General features: G+C 33.2%; 2 protein-coding genes across 9 annotated transcripts; both read left to right on the top strand.

Moving 5' to 3' along the window:
• The first annotated feature begins 960 nt into the window (after positions 1–960).
• Positions 961–2,975, top strand: LOC110624281 (ubiquitin C-terminal hydrolase 12). Its single transcript, XM_021769387.1, has 4 exons — positions 961–1,079; positions 1,161–1,330; positions 1,397–1,570; positions 2,887–2,975. Exons 1-4 carry the CDS (start codon positions 961–963, stop codon positions 2,973–2,975), a joined length of 552 nt encoding a protein of 183 aa, XP_021625079.1.
• Positions 2,976–4,476: 1,501 nt separating this feature from the next.
• On the top strand, positions 4,477–21,473 carry LOC110623951 (mitotic spindle checkpoint protein MAD1). 8 transcript variants are annotated; one of them, XR_002489357.1, is made up of 11 exons: positions 4,477–4,781; positions 6,255–6,354; positions 6,960–7,120; positions 13,572–13,769; positions 13,849–13,941; positions 15,350–15,466; positions 15,869–16,116; positions 16,829–17,000; positions 17,444–17,529; positions 17,629–17,703; positions 19,719–21,473. XR_002489357.1 is itself a non-coding variant. In XM_043961173.1 (10 exons), exons 1-9 carry the CDS (start codon positions 4,599–4,601, stop codon positions 17,501–17,503), a joined length of 1,332 nt encoding a protein of 443 aa, XP_043817108.1. In that variant the 5' UTR covers positions 4,477–4,598; the 3' UTR covers positions 17,504–17,529; positions 17,629–18,533. The 8 variants fall into 8 exon arrangements, 5 of the variants coding, with proteins under 5 accessions (XP_043817108.1, XP_021624678.1, XP_043817107.1 ...); XR_002489355.1 differs by having other exon boundaries at positions 16,829–17,529; XM_043961173.1 differs by lacking the exon at positions 19,719–21,473 and having other exon boundaries at positions 17,629–18,533.
• The last annotated feature ends 135 nt before the right edge of the window (positions 21,474–21,608 follow it).

Here is a 21,608-nt window from a genome sequence, read left to right as displayed (position 1 = left end):
CAAATATTTCCCTCCTATATATAGATTATAAAAGAATTTCATAAAAATTTAATTTAAATAATTTTTTATTTAAAATAAAAGAAATTAATTTTTTAATTTTAAAAAATTATTTTAATAAAAAAAATATATATATATAATTTTATAACATTTTTTTTAAAATATATAATGGCAACGGAATATATTAACTCCCAAAAACCTTGAGATGTTTGGAAGGAGGCATGTTACCAGTCCTAACATGTTTCTGTGACCTGTTGAAGAAGTATATATATGCCACTGAATAAGAAGCGAGATGTGTTATTGTTTTTTTTTACCGGAGAGGGAGATGTGTGCCGATTGTGGGGAATGGCAAATGTGGTGGAACTATTTCCTAACATTGTTGCTGACTCTAATGCTGAAGAATCGCATTCTCATGATAAAATTTCTTTCTTTTTCTCTATGGAGTATGTGATAATATTCCTCCAATAAACCCTTGAGCTAACTTTAGCTTCTGGAGGAGTTAGACTCAGTTTGATTTTCATATTATAATATCAGAGCTTCTTGATCAATGTTGAGTCTTGTGTTTTTTAATAAAATAAATATAATACTTTTCTTTTCGCATAAAGTCAGGTAAGATAATGAAATCTTTCCAACCAGCGGTTCTAAAGCATTTCAAACCTCAAAAAAGCCTCCTTTTAATGCTTTAAAAACCCATACTAAACCTCCAATAATTTTCCTTCCAAACAAAGTACAAGTGTTAGCATGAACATACATACAAGTGTTGTGTATTAAGAGCTTGTTTGGCATTGAGTTTGGAGGCCAAAAAGCAGGTTTTATAAATATCACTATTTAAAATCCATAATTTATTAATAATCTACATTAAAATTAAACTAAAATCATTACTTTCAAATGTTGTTATCCAAACATAGCATAATATTCTCCTGATACTCTCTTGAGAAAGGCATTAGAAGATCAAAAAGGAACATGCCACCTGCTCATTACACATTAAAGATTGAGTCATTCTCACGATTTTGTGAGCTACTTGAGAAGACTGGACTTGTGAAGTATGAATCTGATGCTTTTGCATCTGCCGGCTACAACTGGTATTTGTTTGAAATTAATTCCACCTGAATTCACATGAGTATGGAATTGTAACTTGTTGCCATTTCTATTGCAATATTTAGGAAATTGGTGTTGTATCCTTCTGGAAATGTGAAAAGAGATGGAAGTGATCACATTTCTCTCTACTTGGCAATTGCTGAGCCAAATGCAATTCCTCCTGGATCCCAGGTTGATGTGATCCTCAAATTCTTTGTTTTTGACCACTTAAGAGATGAGTACTTAACAATTCCAGGTGGCTTCCCATTTAGTCCATATTCTGTTTCAAAGTTATCTATATGAATTATCTTCATTTTGACAGGCTCTAGGATTTATTATTCTACAGATGATAACATGAGGCGTTACCATTCTTTAAAGACTGAAAATGGTTTTGACCAACTGATCTCACTCAAGATGTTCAATGACTCTTCTAATGGATATCCTTTTGATGATTGCTGTGCTTTAGGAGCAGAGGTTCATGTTATTAAATATGAAGGTAAAGTGGAGAGATTTTACTTTATAAAAGAACCTAAGGAGATCCAAGGGCAAGTGGCAAAAGTCTGTCACTCTTTTTAGAATTACTTAACAACAGCGCTCATCCTCAACTAAGAGTGTACTCAGAATATAAGCTGATAGTGAAAGATCAGGTACAGGAAAACCATCATGAGCGTACAGGTGCTAATTTAGATTTTGTATTGGCACAAGTATTTGATTATCTATGTGTGTAGGTGTAGTTTCAAAACAAAATTCTAGCTAGATGTTTCAAAGGACATTCACAATTAAATATTTTTTTAATGGAATACTGGCTAGGCGACATTGCTATTCTGATTTCTACTGGCATTGCTGTTGAACTATTATTATATCTACTCTCTGAGGGATTGTTTTGGCAATCTCATCTAGGTTTAGTTGTTTTTAATGAATCAATTGAAAAAGAATAACTACATATCAAATTACTCTCATTAAATATAATTTTCAACGATCCATACTAAATAATAAATATATTAAATTTATTTTTCAACATTCAATATTCTTCTATATTAAAAATCTTATAATTAGTGTTGACTTTAAAAGACATCATTGAAATGATAAGAAAGTTGATAATTTGCATAAGGCAATTTTAGACATTATTTTAAATTTCACTAACCAAAGAGTATGTTATGGGGTTAGGTTCAATCAAGCGTTTTTCCATTTTCCATTTAGAGGGAAAGAAAGAAGAAGAAGGGAGTAAGCTGCAAATTATTGCCAATACGAGCCTTAGAGAGGCTTTGAGTTATAGTATCGGAAATCACTAAGTCAATGTATTTGTACTGTTCTCAGAATCTTGAAGAGTCCAATGGCATCCCAGCCCCGTACCAATTGCTCAAATTTGGTTTTAAACTAAACCAAGAATCCTAGATAGGCCATAATCAGAATTGAAGTCTGTTTGTCAATTCAAACTATTGTAAAGATCCTAAATTAAAAGTTGGCTTTCTTAATATTTTTAATAAGGCGTAAGTTTCTGTGTGAATAGGCACTATACCTTTTCTTTAGTCTTGTGTAACCTTAGAGGACTAGGTTGCCCTATCATAAAGTCTGAACTAATTGTTGGAAATTTGATGACTTGAGTTTGATGCACTGCTTTGGAAGCGTACTCAATTGGCTAAGTAATATCTTGTAGTTTTTGTGGTTGGATTATGGTCTTAGTAGGAAAATTTATTGGGTTCATTTCTTTTTCTTGGTCGTTATTTTCTAGCTTCTACTCTTCATTTGCATTGGTGCCATGCTGTGGCAGCTGTATTTTTATAAGAGTTGCAGCTTCCTTGAGCAATGCAGAGAAGCAAGTTTGTGATTATCAATCTAAGTTGGAGAATTTAAATGAGAACTTCTGCAAAGTTGGTGGTTACATGAAGAGGATAATCTAAATTGTATCCCAAAATAAAAATAGCTTTGGTTCAAAACTTTGCTTATTAGAAATTTCAACGCATTTTATGTATGCTTTTAGTTGTCATGCTTTTCATGCATATCCGTGTTTGGTGTCACTAACAGCATATTATTAAGCAAAATTAAGCTTGACCTAAGACTCTGTCTTCATAAACCTTAATTTACAAATTTGAATCATTCTATATAATATTAGTGTTCCTGCACTTAGTTAAATAATTCCTTCTGCATGATAACATATAGCACATGGCACTATATTAAACATATGGCACATGGCACTATAGATAATCATACAGAGTCGTACTGATAAGGTCTTTATATTAAACATGGCACATGGAACATGAGAACAATTAAAAAAATTCACTTTTATAAGTTGAATCAATTTGCAACATGAAATATTCATTATGAGTCTTTAAGATTTTTTTTTTCTTTTAATCTAAATAGTCTAACCAAGTATTTATAGAAATACTATTTGGTTTTAATAATTTATTTAAGATTTAAGTATAAAACAGTTAAATATTCCCTATTAAACTCGTTTTTCAATTAAAATATTTAAATTATAATAGATGGAAAACTGATTATATAAAAATTTAAATGTATATTTTTTAAAATATAAAAATTAATTTATTAATTATGTTAAAATTTAATAATTTAAATATAATTTATCTATTTAAAAAAATAATAAAAATATTTTTATATTTTTAGTTATAAAAATAAATAGAAAGAGTTTTAATCTGAATAGAATGATTATAAAAAAAATTTAAATATTTAATTTTAAAAATATAAAAATTAATTTATTAATTATATTAAAATTTAAAAATTAAAGTGTAATTTATTTTTAAATTTAACATATTTATTTATTTACGTTCTGTTAATTTTATGGAGTTTGAAATGCATTTAGATATAATTCAGTTTTTTATAATTTATTTTTAAAAGCTGAAGGGTTTAGTTATTTTTCATGTAATTCAATTAAAAAGTTTTTTTATCAAATAATTAAAAAATTTTAAATTCTCAATAAATAATAAAATTATGCATGTTTGATTAATATTTTTATTTGACTTTTAAAAAAGTTAAAAGAAATTTCTCTTTAATTTACTTTCTCTCACCTAATTAAATTAGGTTCACTTCTTATAAATAATAAATTTGAAATAATAAGCCAAAGTTAAAATTTAAAAGGTTTATTATCTCTTAAAAATTTATTTGATTTATCTTTGAATTAAAATATTTATTTTTATCTATTTTAATAGTTAATATATTTAATTAAATATAAAATAAATAAATTAAAAACTTACATAAATATGGGACCATATTTTAAGGTCAAAATTTTTACCCATTTATGGCCAATTTCATGAGGTTTGAGGGGTTAATTGAGATAAATTAAAACTTGAGGATTAAACTTCAAATCCTCCTAAGTTAAGGGGCTAAAATATACAAAAGCCGCTATGTTAGGACGAGAAGCAGAGAACATTTAAAATGGCGCATCTGCTTTCAAAATTAAAACCCATTCCATTTTGCTAAGCATCCAGCGATTGTGTTGTTACAAGTGGAAACTTTGAAACCCTAGAAAATTTTGAGAGATACAGAGTGCTAGAGAGAGCTAAAAGAGGATGATTCTCAGAACTCCACAGCCAAAGAGACCTAGAGACGATGCCAAAGCCATCGAGAGCCCGCCTATCGGTTCCGATCGTCGGCTTGTTATTTACGAAGACCCTGTCGTTCAATTGCCGGAGTCCTCTCACGAGCCTCAACCGTCCGATCACATGCTCTGCACCTACCAGTGTCGCCAAATGGTAGTTGAATTTGTGTACTGTGTATGTTTGCATTGCATGAATTGGCTTTTGAAGAGCTGATTTTAGCGGGCAAAGGTTGCTTAATAATATGCGATTTTCTATGTGGTGCGTTTTGGGACGTAATAGTTTTCTTTTAGCTGGTATGCTTGGGTTGTAGCTTAAATCAGCTTCCGGTGTGATGGTCTTTTACAATTGAGGTCATGTTTCTTGGAGTTAAGCAAGTGGCATCTAAATTTTCTAATTAATTAAACTCTTATAATGAAATGGTTCTGTATTTGACTCCAAGCGGAAAAGCAAGTAAATAAAGATAATTATTCTGCTAGAGGTGTAGAATTAGAAGGTGCCTAAGAAGAACAAGCGCATCCATTCAGATCATCAGTTCATAAAATAGAGGTTTCTTATTTCTTAATTTAGCGCAAGAGTGTGGCATTCCAACGAATTTAGTGTAATGCTAATATATATGAATACATTGTGAGTAGAATCTTGAGTAGATAATCAGATTTAAGTTTTAGCAAACAATTCATCCTTAGTGATGTTTGGAGCGATATATATTCGGGTGTTAGGTTCAAAGATTTTTTGCTTGTTACAAATATGTATATAAGGAATGCGTAATGTATGGGCTATGTACATTATCTCATAATGTAAATTTCTTTCTCATTAGTCAACGATGAAATCATCTAAAATGATCAAAAGGTTGATAACTTGCAGAAGGCAGTTTTAGACATTATTTTAAATTTCATACACCAGAAGAGTATTTATGGGGTTAGGTTTAGTTAAAAGTTTTTCCATTTTTAATTTAGAGGGAAAAAAAAAAAAGAAAAAGAAGAAGGGAAGAAGTTGCAAATTATTGCCAATATGAGCCTTAGAGAGACTTTGAGACTTTGAGGTATAGCATTGGAAATCACTGTATTTGTACTGTTCACAGAATCTTGAAGGGTCCAATGGCATTCCAGCATCCCCTGACCCGTACCAATTGCTCCAATTTGGTTTTAAACTAAACTAAAAACCCAGATAGGCCATGATCAGAATTCAAGTCTGCTTGTCAATTCAAACTACTGTAAAGATCCTAAATTAGAAGCTGGCTTCTTAATATATTTAATAAGGTGCAAGTTTCTCTGTGAATAGGCACTATTGCTTTTCCTTTAGTCATTTGTAACCTTGGAGGAATAGGTTGCCCTATCAATAAGTCTGAGCTAATTGTTGGAAATTTGATGCTTTGAGTTTTATGTACTGCTTTGGAAGCATACCCAATTGGCTACCAGGCTTCTCTGCAGTACTAGACACCAAAAGTAATATCTCATAGTTTTTGCAATTGGATTAATGGTCTATATAGGAAAATTTATTGGGTTCATTTCTTTTTCTTGGCCACTTGTTTCCAGCTTCTACTCTTGATTTGTATTGGTGCCATGTTGCAGTAGCTGTATTTTTAAACTTTGGCAGTGACAACTCTTCATCTTATTAACGTAATTGCAGGTTAAATCAGATTTTCTGGATGCCTTGAGCAATGCAGAGAAGCAAGTTTGTGATTATCTATCTAAATTGGAGAATTTAAATGAGAACTTCTGCAAAGTTGGTGGGTTACATGAGGAGGATGGTCTAAATTTTATCTCGAAATTGCTTTGGTTCAAAACTTTGCTTATCCAGAAATTTTCAATGCATTTTATGTATGCTTTTACTTGTAATGCTTTTCATGACATACATATATGTGTTTGATATCATTAACAGTATATTGTTTAGTCTTCTGGTAAATTTTCAAGATTAATAGAATATGTTCTCCTTTTGTTTTCCCTCCATAAATGCCATCTGAGGTAAGAGACAGATGCAAAAGTAAGCTTGACGTAAAATTCTGTCTTCATGAACCTTAGTTTACAAATTTAAATCTGTCCAGGTAATCTTAGTTTTTCTGCACAGGGTTAAATAATTCCTTGTACATGGTAACTATGCCCGATAATCTAATTTTGGGAATGCTATGTAATTACTGATATCTTATGTGTCATCATGTCTGCAATCTTTTGCAAATATTCACTTGAGAGGTAGTTTATTATTATTATGGTAATTGCATATTTATGTTGTGTGCATGACATTGATAGCTTTTATTTTATTTTATTTTATTTTTTTTATTTTTTGGGATGTTAAGAACTAAGATCTGTATTTTTCAAATAATTCTAATCCTTGCAGAAGCGGATAGGAACAAATTTCGGGATCAATTCTTATATGCTGAACAGGAACTTGCTGCTGCCAAAGGACGTGAACAGGCCTTGCAACTGCAACTTCTGAAGGAGATCAATGATTCCCAGGAGAGGTTGAAGAAACAATTAGAATCATGCAGCAAACTTGAGGTAGACCTTTTGGATGTATGTTAGTGGAATGGGTTACTGATTCTTCCCTATGGTCTAATTTAGATATTTATATATCATGCTGGTGGGCAAGGGGGAGCATTTTCTAGGTTGCATTCATACTTGCACACTGTAATAATGAATGCATTTGGTTTCATATCATTTTTGCCTTTTGAGTATGAGAGTTCTGTTTGAACAATGAAATGAGTGTTTCTTGGTTTTGGATTCCTAATACACAATAGTAAGAGATTTAACTGAAATTTTCTCTGAAATATAGATGATTAAACTTTCTAGTGCATTGTGTAAAACTCCAATGTTATATTGACAAATTTGATGCAAAATGTGTTGCTTACCTGTGTCCTGCCTAATATAGAAGTTGGCGTTCACTGTGGTTGCAAATGAAGAGGAAAGATTTAACTTAATTACTTAATCATGAACATTCCAAAGGCAGTTCTCCATTTTACACCTAGGAAACATTTTTCATGCCATCACACAAGTGAGAATGAGCTAATTGAATTGGATTCACCAGCTTCTTCCTTTTTCCTTTTAAATTTAGTTGGTTGTAACTGTGGTTTGTGGATTTTCACTTTGCTCATCTCAATGTTTTCATAGGGATGAATGGTTGAATTGGACTTCTGAAAAGAGTACTTGTAACTAAAACCTTTAGTCTGCTGAAATTTCAAGTTGCATATCCAAATTATATGATCGTTTTAACTATTTGTCCAATGTAGATATCTTGTGCACTTGAAATTTATGTATCATGCACCAAACATGCTGTGTTTGACAACCTAAGTTGGTGCAAAAGTTGAAAATTTCAATAATCAATCATTTTAAGGTATATGGTAGCATTTTTGTCAACTAATTGGCTGAGGTTGTTGTGAGAGACTAGACAATTTTTGGCTGCACAGCAATGAAAGAAACAATTGTCTTGTCCTAAGGTTTGTGGTAGGACTAGGATGAGACATTGGGTAGGAGTGTAGAGGTTGAGAGGACAATATTAGTAGTTTTTTCTCATTTCATTGGACTAAAAAAGTTCTTTGGTGGGGTGGTGGAATGGGGGTCATAGAACAAATGAAATGCGGACTAGAAAGAAGATAGCCCCTCCTTCCTGTCCGATTAGCGCAATTTGGCCTTGAGTATTGTGTTTCATGGAGCTCTTCAATTTCATATGTTTGATTGAAAAGAATAATGAAACATTTTGCCTATACTCCAAAGAAAATCTGGTTGCATGAAGGACAAATTTGCCAACATTACATACACACGGTCATTAAATACAACTCCATCATAATTCATAAATTTCATCTTAATATTTGTTGACCAATATAGAAGGTTCCTAATTAGGAGGATTCAAATTTTTGGGGATTTTAATTAGGCTTGATTTAAGGGATTTTATTCTTATTATAAATATTCTTAATTTAGGTTGATTATTTGTGTATAAATACTCAAAACTTGTAAAGATCAATTTAATCAGAGTAGAATAAAAAATTCATCTCAAATTCTACATGGTATCAAATCTGCAGCTTCAATCTGTTGGTTTAATTTTTTTTTTCCTACGATAGCTTTTTGGGTCTCAAATCTGTCGTCTCTAGATCACCTGTTTAGGGTGAGTTGTTTGTGTTACCTCCCCTACCAACCAAAATCACGGCTCGAGATCGGCCTCCTATCCAATTTCGGCGATTGGACGAAGCGCTTGTAGCTCACACGCGCCTTCCTCTCTCTTCGCTCTGACGCTATTTGCCGGCGCGTGTGACCTTTACCAGCGAGATCCGGCGGCTTTGTCTACTCTTTTGGCGTCGATTCGGCTTGGGTATTACAGCATTGGGTGATGTTTAGAGATTTGGTAGTCCGGTTAAGGTGATTACCTGTAGTAGCTTTGGATTTGGCTTAAGTGGCTACTGTTTGGGTATTTTGCCACTTGGAAATTCTTGTCTCTTGATCTACTAATTCCATTGGTGCTCTGGTGGTTTTTTCCGGTAGTGATCCTTTTCGGCACACTCGTCTTCAAGTCGCGTTTCTAATCTGCTGGATCCATGCCTTTTTCACCGGTGAACAATAATTCTTTCTTAACAATAATTTTTCACTATTTTTTAATAGAAAAAGGGTGGTGTTTTCTTGAAATGACAGTAACTTGTATGGATAATGTAAGGACTTCTGATAATGCTTTTGTTTCGTCTCTTAATTCTGCTCCATGGATTATTGATTTTGGTGCAAATAGACATATGACGAACTCCTCTGAAAGCTTCCTTAATTACTTTCCATGCCTACGAAAATACACTGTCAGAATTGCAAACGGTTCTTCCACTCCTATATCTAGAATTGGTTCTATTGTTTGTACTCCAAATATCAAGCTATTCTCTATTCTTTATGTTTTTTTTTCCCTGTTAATCTTTTATCTGTTAGTTCTCTCACCAAAGCACTCAACTGTAAAATTAAATTTTTCCTGACCATTGTGTTTGAAACCTTTGATGAAAAGTAGAAAAAGAGAGCAGAAGTTTTGAGAGAAAATACTTGATTATTCCCCTCAAGCCAATTGGGGTATATATACTGCTTACAAGAGTATATATTAGGTAAGAAAATAAACCAGTTCTCTAATTATAGCCTAATCATATCACACAATCATATCCCTAATTATCACTACAAATCTAAGCTATTTACAGAAATAATCTCAACACTCCCCTCAAGCTGGAGCGTACATATTATATGCCCCAAACTTATTACAAATATACTTGATTCGTGATTCTTGAAGTGATTTTGTGACAAAGCTAGTAGAAATAAAATGGCAATCCACCTCTATATGCTTCGTCCTCTCATGAAAAATTGGTAATGGTATAGAGTACATGGATGACCTTTTTCTGCTTATCTAAAGTCTAATGGGATATTACATCAAACTAATTGTCCATACACTAATGCTCAAAATGGTGTTGCTGAAAGAAAAAATAGACATTTATTGGAAGTAGCCCGATCTCTTCTTTTCACCATGAACTTTTCAAAAACTTATTGGGGAGATGCAGTCTTAGCTGCAGCTTATCCCATTAATAGAAGCCTTTGAAAGCTCTTGCTTTTAAAAGCCCTTTAAAGGTGCTATAAGGGAAAAATGTTTATATTGTTCCACCAAATGTGTTTGGATGCATGTGTTTTGTTCATACGGGGACAGGTGGAAAACTCGATCCTGGAGCTATTAAATGTGTGTTTGTTAGGTATTCTTTCATACAGAAGGGGTACAAGTGTTATTACTCTCTATCTAGAAAATATTTTATCAGTATAGATATTATATTTAGAGAGACTGAATTTTACTTCAGTACTACCTCATCACCTCTTCAGGGCGAAGACAACGAGAGAGAAGAAATGATTCATAGTCCTATAACTCTAGAATGTTTTATTCTAGAGGAGACTACCATACAGGGGAAGACTATTGGTGATCAGGAGAATACTATATAGGGAAGACTATTGGTGACCAAGTTGGACGTTTGGATAAACCATATTTAAGGAGATACTCAAGAAGAGACGGAAAAGAAGCAGAAAAAGCCATTGTGCAACCTACTCAGTGTCATGAATCTTCCTCTTCTCCATCTGGTGAGTCATTCCTAAACTTTGAGCCCTTTGATAATCTAAATAAACCAATTGCTCAAAAGAAAGAAGTTAGATTTTGCGCAAAACACTCTATTTCTAACTTTCTATCTTTTGATTCTGTCTCCATCCTATAAAGTTTTTGTCTTGTCTATTTTCTGTCTCTATTCTATAGAATTGAAAGGAAGCTCTTACATATTCTAAGTGGAAAGGAGCAACGATTGAAGAGATAAAAACATTGGCAAAAAATAAGACCTGGGAGCTTGTCGCTCTCTTACTTTAGAAGAAACTTGTTGGCTGCAAATGGGTGTTCATTGTGAAACACAACACAGATGGATCAATTGAAAGATTCTAGACTAATGGCCATGGGATATACTCAAATCTATGGAGTGGATTACGGGGAGACATTTGCTCTTATTACTAAAATGAACTCAATCATAATATTGCTATCTTGTGCTGTCAACCTTGATTGGGATCTCCAACAATTTAATGTGAAAAATGCATTTCTCCATGGAGACTTGGAGGAGGAAGTGTATATGAAAATCCCTCCTGAATTTGCCGATGAAAAAACACAAGGAAAGGTGTGCAGGCTAAGTAAGGTTTTGTATGAGTTGAAGCAGTCATCCAGAGCTTGGTTTAATGGATTCAGTAGAGCTATGATTTCTTTTGGCTATTAACATAGTAATGCTGACCATATCCTATTTATCAGACATCACAAGGGTAAAATTACTCTCCTTATAGTCTATATTGATGACATAGTAATAAAAGAGAATGACACTGAAGAGATAATTCGGCTGAAAAAACTTTTGGCTTAGGAGTTTGAAATTAAAGATTTAGGAAAACTGTAATATTTTCTAGGAATCGAGGTTACAAGGTCAAAGAAGGGAATCTTTATTTCTCAGAGAAAATATATTATGGATTTTTTTAAAAAAACTGGTATGTTAGGTTGCAAATCAATAGAAACTTCCATTGAGAGCAATCACAAGCTACAAGGATAAATTGGTGAATCAGTAGATATGGACAAATATCAGAGATTGGTAGACAGACTCTGATTTATCTTTTGCACTCTCGACCAGACATAGCATATGCAGTCAGCTTAGTCAGCCAGTTTTTGCATGATCATCGTGAGTCTCACATGCAAGCTGTTTTTCACATTTTGTGGTACTTGAAGTCTGCTCCTACAAAAAGGTCTTCTATTCTCTAAATATGGTAATCTTCGCATATATTCATTCACAGATGTAGATTGCGCTGGATCCCTTTATGATAGAAGGTTGATTAGTGGATACTGTACACTTGTGGGAGGAAATCTTATCATTTGGAAAAGCAAAAAGCAAAAAGCGAAGTATTGTTGCTCGATCAAGTGTTGAGGCGAAATATAGAGCAATGACACAAGACGTTTGTGAACTCTTATGGTTGCAGAGATTGTTGGAGAAATTGAAATTATTGGAGTGGGACAAACTCCTCTTGTACTATGATAACAAAACTGTCATCAGTATAGTTTACGATCCGGTTCAACATGACTGAATAAAACATATAGAGATTGATACATTTCATGAAAGAGAAGTTAATAAATGGTGTCTTGAGGATAGATCATGTAACTTCCGATGACAGAGATTGATACATTTCATGAAAGAGAAGTTAATAAATGGTGTCTTGAGGATAGATCATGTAACTTCCGATGACCAGTTAGCTTATGTGTTTACCAAAGGGCTTAGCAACAAAACCTATCATACCTTGATTTGCAAGTTGTGCATGTGTGATATCTATGCACCAACTTGAGGGGGAGCGTTGATCAACATAAAATGTTATTTTGGTTGAAGAGTCATGTGTCATTTGGATCAGATCTAATTCACCTCAAAAAGCAAGTTTAAAGGAAAGGTGTGCCTATGATCCTTATAAAGAGCACATTACTCTTGTCCCAAAATCGACGTGGGATTCAACAACTTTCAAATGACATTCTAGTCTTGCAATAAGAATGCCAATGGATGGATGTGAATGTGTTATCATGGGAATGAAAGCAGCAGTGCTGGAGGCTGGCATGGTCATGTCAGCAGTTGCAGTAGCAATAACGATGTTGGTCATTTTAGTGGTGGAAATAATAATGACAGTGGAACCAATAATAATGATATTGTAGAATTTGAGAGGAACTTTTGATTCTATTATGATTAAATTGATCTTTACAAGTTTTGAGTATTTATACACAAAGAATCAACCTAAATTAGAAATATTTACAATAAGAATAAAATCTCTTAAATCAATCCGAATGGTCAGTTTGGATAACTCAATTGAAAACTAATTGGGAAACAAATGGTCAGTTCGGATAAAAGAATGAATTTCTGTGTTAAATTTGGGTCAGGCCTAATTCATCTCAAAAACCAGTTCAAACTTAAGAAAAACTAGGTCAAGCTCAAGAGAGCCCCTAAGTCCCCTGTAAGGGCACATTATCCTATCGATTTATCCCTATCCCAAATTGATGTGGGATTCAATAGACGCTCAAGACACTATACTATACTATATTGGAGTTTGAAACATTTATGGGAGACCCAACATTGGTGGGAGACTCTGATACCATGTTAAAATTTGGATCAGGCCTAACTCACTCCAAACGTGGGGGTACTTAAGGTCCTTATAAGAACACATTACCCTGTCCCAAAGTGGGATTTAACAAAAGTAAACAGAAAAAGGCTTACAATGCACTGGAACTTATTGCAATTTTCAGCTGTCAGCTGTCAGCTGTTATTAATATCAAATAGTATACATTCCGAGTAAATGTTTGGTTCAAAAGCTTTAGCATTGATTTGGTACATTATAATTTAGGCTGACAATTTTTTTATTAATCTTTCATTACTTGGTCTTTCATTTCTTATGCTCTCTTCTTTCTTCTTAGATAAAACTGGAAAATGAGAAGAACCTTCGGATAAAAGCTGAATCCTCAGCAACTTCTGCCGAAGAGAAAGCAAGTCTTTTGGAGGCAAAGCTTTCCCAACTTTCTGAAAGCATAGACAGGGAGAAAATGCGCCTCAATAATGAGCTTGCACAGCTGCAAAGAGATTCAAAGCTTTCTGTTTCCAGGATAACTGCAGATGTAAGCTGAAGATGTGGGTTCTCTGGAATGGGTTCTGAGCTTTTATGCATGTTAACTTGTAGATTTCTCTTCTATGTAGCTTGAAAGAATGGAATGCAGAGCTAAAAATGCTGAGAAGGAATCAGAGCTACTCAAGGAGCAGCTAGGAAATCTAAAATTGCAACTAAATGAGGTGCCTTTGATATTTTTATTTTGTTTTAGTGCTTTTTATTCCCTTCAAAGCTTTTACTTCTTTGTCCCTGCTTCCTTTCCAACTGTTCTTACTGAACAGCACCTTTAGATAAGTTTATATTTCAAATGATAATAAGTAAATATCCTTGTATGCGGCATCGGGGTCTGCAATAGGTTGGTTTGGGTCTGATCCAAATTGAAAAAAACTGAAAACTGATTATTAAAAATGGAAACCATACTGAACCAAACCAAACCGAAAAAATTGGTTCGGTTATTAAGTTTTCATTCTATCTCAAGATCCAAAACAACATACAGGCTGAAACAAGAAATCAAAACAAAATTATCAAATTATTCTAATTTTGACAGCAATTAGCAAACTCATCTACAAATATTTACAATAACCAAACACATGAATAATTACCAAAAAAGTTCATATATCAGTAATTATAGATGAAACACTACCAGCAATCAACAATGCAAGCATAAATCGTCTGTATTCACACATCAATTGCTCATCAATTTCTCAGATCCACCCATCTTCTACAATAATCATTGGATGCTCACATAACAAAGGCAATAAATGCTGCCACTGGGGGGCAAGGCCGACTACTTACATCTCCAGATCGAGAGTCCTTGGGATTTGTGATGCCTATGGATCTCAGAACGTGAACTGAAGAAGAAAAAGGTAGATCGGAGGTCTTACAGATCTCAGTCTGTAACCATATACCAGTAAAGGCTGGTTCTGCAACAGTAGACTCTTTTTCCGTAGACCTTAGAATAGAAATCTTTTCAACACACTGTATCTGGATCTTCGAGTAAAGGCTATGGTGGCTGATGAAAGATTAATTGAGTCAACAATGGACTGTGAAAGAAAAGAAAAAAAAAAAAAATGAAAGGAGGGGGAGTCAGCAAGGTTGGGGTTTGACATGGACAGATTGAGAATGAGGTTTGAAATGGACAGATGAGAATTCAGGAGGAGGAGAAAGGAGATGAAGTGTATTCCCCAAATGCGAATGATAAAAGTAGGGTTGGGGCTTCAAATGGGTAGAAGTCTAGCTATATATGGAGACATGGCCCAATTTAGGTCAGTTTGGTTTTATTGATTTTAAACCAAACCAAATTGAATTTCTCATAAATCTTATACTGAACCAAACCAATTAACTTAAACAACTAAAACGAACAAACAAATTGAATCAGTTTGGTTTGGTTTCCAGTTTAAACCATCATATGCTCTGCCCTAATGAAGCAGTAACAGTAACAGTTATTTCTCTTTGGCACTGGATTGATCCTTGCCAAAATCCAAAGTATATTTCTGCTTGGTAAAAAAACATTGATCTTATATTTCACTAATGGCACAAAAAGAGTGACTTGATCAGTTTCTCATTAAATTCTTCTGATTTGCCTCCCAGTGCTTGCACCAGAAGAGTGAACTGGAGAAGAAACTATCAAGTTTAACAATTCCAGGAGGTGCGTCTACAGAGAGCAATATTTTAGTTAAACATCTCCAAGACGAGCTCAGGAACTATGTAAGTTTGTCTCCATTTTGTTACTTTGTCATGTTAAATTTTTTATTTCTTTAATTTATTGAACATTCTGGTGTAAGCTTGTAAGGGTTCTTGCCCTTGATAAATTTGCTGTTTGTAGCTTTAAACACATTGCTATAGACAGTTGATCATTACTCTTATTGTCAAAATCTATGCACTTTACAATTTTTTCCCAAGTATAACTAAAAAGAAAGGGGAGATTTGGCTGCGGTTTATTTGGTTCGCAAGGAACCATGATGCTGAATCTTTCAAAATCCAGCAGTTTTGAGGTGTTGATTGATTTATTATCATATATATATATATGGCATTTTGCAGAGGTTAGTAGTTATTACATTAAACTGTTCTTTTAGTTGTGTGATTTGTCTATACTTGACATTTGAGCAGGAGTCTGAAGTGAGAGAAGCGAGAAAATTGAAAGCATCTTATGAAAACATTGAGTTATTAAAGGAGAAATTATTGGAAGAAAAAAGCCGCAAAGAGAGGGCAGAGTCGGAGTTATCCAAGTTACGAGAATTTGAGCTAAATATGAGGAAGTTGGAAGATGAGTTGTCTTCTTGGAAGTCAATGCTAAAAAAGATCCCTGATGTGTCTTGCTGTGACGATATACCTCTCAAGTTTTCAGCATTACAAAAGTATGTATAGCCTTAAGTTGATACTAGCATGGCTCTCAATCATTAAAGAAAAAACTACTTTAGGGTTAGCATGGAATAAAACAGACCATGATACTTTTGAGAGAATAATGCTATTTCTTTTTTTAAATATAATCATGTTGGTGATGGGGTTAATTTCATCTTTGGCCATTGAACGTTTATTGATTTCAACTACTTGCTCAATTTCAATATGTACTAGCATAATTACTCAATTGTGCTTTTGTTTGAGTAAAGTTACTCTTATTAGGTATGGTAGATTTTCTGCAACATTTTTTAGACAAATAACCGAGTAAATTTTTTATAATCTACTTATACAATTAAAAATAGACTTATGGAGCTTTCTTACTTAGCGGGAAAGGGTTAGGTGTTAGGTATCCCATTTCTAATTGGAATTGAATTTGTTTCTCTATAGCATCTGAAGTGTTGAATAACTTCTTTAAATGCTACTGACCTGTAGATTATCGAATGCTTAAAATGTGATTATGAGCTTAAAGGAAAAGCTTGGCCTCATAGTTATTTCTCTACTTTCATTTTAGTTTTTGTCTAACATTGAGTTACATAGATCTACTTATGGCATGATCAATGCAAGCTGTTCCGGATGTACTAACCCTGCAGCCAGTTTCACTTCATTCGAATTTTTCACAAACTCAAGTACAGTTTAGGATTCATGAAAGTTTTAGCTTTGTGCATGTAGAGAGGTGATTGATAACATGATGAAGGTGGGTGAGGCAAATGCGCGGTTGAAACAAATAGAGGTGGCTCTGGATGCTGCCCAACTTGGCAAACAAAATGCTGAAGCTGAGGCTGCATTGGCTAAAGAGAAGGCAGAAAGCTTGAAATTGGAGGTCAATCGGATTGAATTGATGGTAAGTGTTGGTTTAGGCGGTTTGGCTGCCAAAGTCTCTTATGCCACGTCTAATGTCGTTTATAAGATCCCCAGGGTCCCACTATGTTTGGCAGTTTAATTGTTTTTTATTGTAAATTAAAAAAAGGATGCTTTTCAGTTACTGGCGAATTAAAATTAAACAAAGATCTCAACCACGCGCGTCCTGGATTTAATCGAGCATTAATTGGCGCGTGTAATCACGAGAAATATTTTCGTCGGGGCATTGCTGCTTGAATTTTAATTGCGGTGCTTTGCCGTGTTTGCCTTGCTGAACACGTTCGTTAAAATCGAAACTATAAATGCCCGTCTCTGCTTTAAATCATCCTTCTCCTCTCCTCTCCTCTCCTCTCAATCTCGCTTTCGGTTATATTAGCTTGATTCTTGCTCTCCTTCTCTGCAATTTCCTGGGCTTTTACTTTGCAGTTCTGTTGCTCTCTTCTCGCGTTCATTTGTTTGCTGGGAAACAGCTCGAAAAAGTGTTAAGGCATTGAAAGAATCGTTCTTGACAGGTTACTTTCGTTTTCTATTGATTCTCGCCTACCAAATCGTTTCTCTGGCTTCATCTGGTTTACTTGCCATCGCTGATTTTTTGCATTGTTGTTATGAAGGTGCTGCATTGCTCTTTGAAGATTACTTTGGGGATTCGTATTTTGATTTTCCTTTTGTTTTATAGCTCCAGAAAGGTTCGTCAAAATTTCCTTCTTCTTCAAGATTCTAAATTTTTTCCCCAAAAGATTTTATCTTCGATTTTACTTTTGTATAGCTTTAAGCTCTTTTATTGTTATCATCTTTTCTTTATGCTTAACTTTCTATGCAATCCCTGCTTTTCTGTTTAGAAAATTTTGGATAGCTCTTCCTCTTGAAAAATTTCGATTTCCATGTTATTTTTCCTAATATCAAAAGATTAGGCAATTTTTTTTTTGGGAACATGTATTTTAGATATTTAGTTATATAGAGCAGATTTTCTTGTTTGACCGATAGATTCATGATTGGTTAGTTGAGTTTTCTTTCAGTTTTTCCCCAACCGCAAAACCCGATACGGTTTAATATTGATTGTAATCTGCTTTTCTCTAGCTGTATCCGAGTAGGCAATGATGTAATTTACGTTATGTTTTTGGATTATTCCCCTTTCAAAACATACCATTTGTCAACCACTGTACACTGTAATGCTATTGAATAACGTCTGGTCAAATGTCCGTTTTCTTTTCCAGGTTGCTACCAGAAATACTTTTCAAATCGTGGAATATAAAAAATATTTGAGTTTTTCAAAATTGTTACCCTGAGTTTTGACCATATATAGTTACCCTTTAAAGGAAGAAGTTGAGGGGAAAGAAAAAAAAAAAAAAAAAAAATTTCACCATAATTACATTGGCTATGTGCTACAATTGGCTCTGATTTGTTAGTTGCACAAAGCTAACTGTGCACCTATTTTTATTCAAATATTCTGTTGATTTGATGTTGGTGGTCACGTTTTTATAATAGCAACAATACAATGGAGACATCTTTAATTATATATTTTCATTATTACTATTTTTTTTTCTTTACGAGTTGGGTCCAGAGATTCAATGCTTGATGTAGGCCCATCATATGTGGTTACTCATGGTAGTGCTTCGTCTAACTTAAGTTTTTAATTAATCTCAATTAACCCCTCAAACCTTATGAAATTGGCCATAAATGTGTAAAGATTTTGACCTTAAAATATGGTCCAATATTTATGTAAGTTTTTAATTTATTTATTTTATATTTAATTAAATATGTTAACTATTAAAATAGATAAAAATAAATATTTTAATTTAAAAATAAATCAAATAAACCTTTTGAAAAATAATAAACCTTTTAAATTTTAACTTCGGCTTGTTATTTCAAATTTATTACTTGTAAGAAGTGAATTTTTTAAATAATTTAATTAAGTGAAAAAAAAAATAAATTAAAGATAAATTCTTTCAATTTTTTAGAAGTCAAATAAAAATATTAATTAAATATGCAGAATTTTATTATTTATTGAGAACTTAAAATTTTTTAATTATTTAATAAAAAAACTTTTTAATTGAATTATGTTAAAAATAATTAAACCCTTCAACTTTTAAAAATAAATTATAAAAAACTGAATTATATCTAAATGCATTCCAAACTCCATAAAATTAACGGAAAGTAAATGAGTAAATATTTTAAATTTAAAGATAAATTATGCTTTAATTTTTAGATTTTAACATACTCTTTGGTCAGTGAAATTTAAATGCATTCCAAACCCCATAACATACTCTTTGGTCAGTGAAATTTAAAATAATGTCTAAAATTACCTTAAATTTAATTAGAGTTATTATATGAATAGAACTGTAAATTCAATAAAATATTTTTTTATATTATTTTTTAAAATAGATGATAATATTATTATTTATATATAGTATAAATAGATTTTTAAAATAAAGATATAAATTAAATGGTAATTTTGATATATATATATATATATATATATATATATATATATGATAATTAAAAAAATAAAATTTTTATGTATGGTTATTAAAATAATAAATTTAAATATTATTTTAAAATATTAAAAATAATTATCACAATATTAAAATAGTAGTAGATAATTATTATTTATTTGAATGTGTTTGGATTGTCATAAAATAATAATTACTGAAATTCAATTAGGATATAAATTTTTGCACTAATATACCTACTGTGAATGCAGGGTTAATTGCTATAGCTATGGATCATTCTGCAGGACACCCACATAGTAGTCTTCTTTCTTCTCTCTCTCTCTCATCTTTTTGGAAAAGATGAGGGCTTTTCTCTTTCTACTCTTGAACCCAATATTTCGACCTTCTCATGCTCAAAGATTAATGCTTTCAAGAATGTAGAAAGAGAGAAAGCACTAAAGTTGAGCTTTAATGGTAGAGCTTGTCTCCCTCATTACCACCTGAGCAAAAACAAAGAGTATTGCCTTTAATTGCTGCCAGCTAAAATCTGTAGTAATTAGTTAGTGTTATTAAGCAAGAAAAGGAAATATCACTTGATAGTACATTAACGATGAAGTTGGAGGTCATGTATCTAGCGATAATGATAGGATCCTCTCCCCTCTTTCAAATACTCGAGAGGAATGGGCAATAAACCCCGCAAGGAATTGAAAAATTATACGGAGAATACAGAACACATCAATGAAGGTTTTGAGCACACAAGCAGTAGTTTTCAACTTTTTGTCCAAGTCGAGGCATTTATTCTCGCCATCAATCACTGGGATGTGAAAGAACAAAGGCTCTATGGACACATCAACCATGCAGGCCGGCACACATATTTTGTTCCATTTCTAGAGAAATGGGCCCTGTGGTTCAAGAATTTTCTTTCTTGTGCCAGATGCTTTTGGTGGCTGAGAAAGATTTATGATTTTCTTTTAGGGAAAAGTCCCGCCCACTTGACGGAAGGGATAATGGGAGCAAATGGATTGTGTTATTTCTGTTTACTGGAGGGCTTAAATGAACTAAAAAATTTGTTAGGAACTTAAGTAGATATTTGGATATTTGTTAGGGTTTTAAAAAGGCCTTTTGCCTTTATTTTGTGACAACTGTATTTACTTCCTTTTGCCTTTTAATCTACTTAAATAATAGAATTCAATTATATGTTTGTTTGCCTTCCAGAAAGAGTGCCACCATGGGAATTGGAACCGAGGAACGTGCGGGCAAAAACTAGCTCTACTGGGGTTACTTCTCAAATAAGACCTTCTAAAGCTGAGTGTTCCATTGTTTATGAACAGGGGGAGGGAGGAACTGAAAAGGAAGGTGAGACTGAGGTGGCGATTCAGAGTCAAGATACAGAACAGCTTGGTCTTGCTTCAGCTGAACATCCAATTCTTCCGGAGTTTCTTACTTCATTTGATTCTTCTTTGTTTGGTGATACATCTGAAGATTTTTATGAAGATTTTTATGGTTTTCCGTTGCTAAAATCTCATGCTTCTGACCTTAACAAAATATACTGCATTGAGGGAAAATTTTGGGAGAATTGCATGCTTGAGAGAGCTAATACAATAGCAGCAATGCTGGGAGAACTTGGTTCTGCACTTTCATTGAAGGAAAAAACATGGATGTCAATGAGTCCTGATGAGTTAACGACCATAATCCAAAGCGTTGGGGATGCTTTGAAAGTTGGATTCAAACTTGATTGTCTAAAGCCTGTTTTAGAGAAAGCTAAAACAGTGTTGTGGTCTTTCAAGACTCGTTGCCGGTTGGAGGCATTACAGAAGGAAAAAAATTTTCTAGAAACTCAACTTCAGTCTGTAATTTCTCAGATACAATCTCTTGAACTAGAGCTTATATCTAACTCTGAAGGACTTGATTTAGAATGTAGATGTTTAGCTAGTATCTTTAGTTGATATCGATTAGGAGTGTGTTTGGACCCAACTTACAGGAAATTTGGTGAAATATTATGAAAAGGGGAAAGGACATTGAAATCATGCATGGAATGCATCCAATTTTGCCTTACATATTTATAAATGACTCACTTTCCTACGCAGATAATACATTAAATTAATAAAAGTAATTAAAGGAGACTTAAACTGTGTCTGCTTTCACCAAAAGTTACACCAACA

The sequence above is a fragment of the Manihot esculenta genome, chromosome 10, assembly GCF_001659605.2.
Source record: "Manihot esculenta cultivar AM560-2 chromosome 10, M.esculenta_v8, whole genome shotgun sequence".
Lineage (NCBI taxonomy): Eukaryota > Viridiplantae > Streptophyta > Magnoliopsida > Malpighiales > Euphorbiaceae > Manihot > Manihot esculenta.
This window is presented reverse-complemented; position numbering and strand designations above follow the sequence as displayed.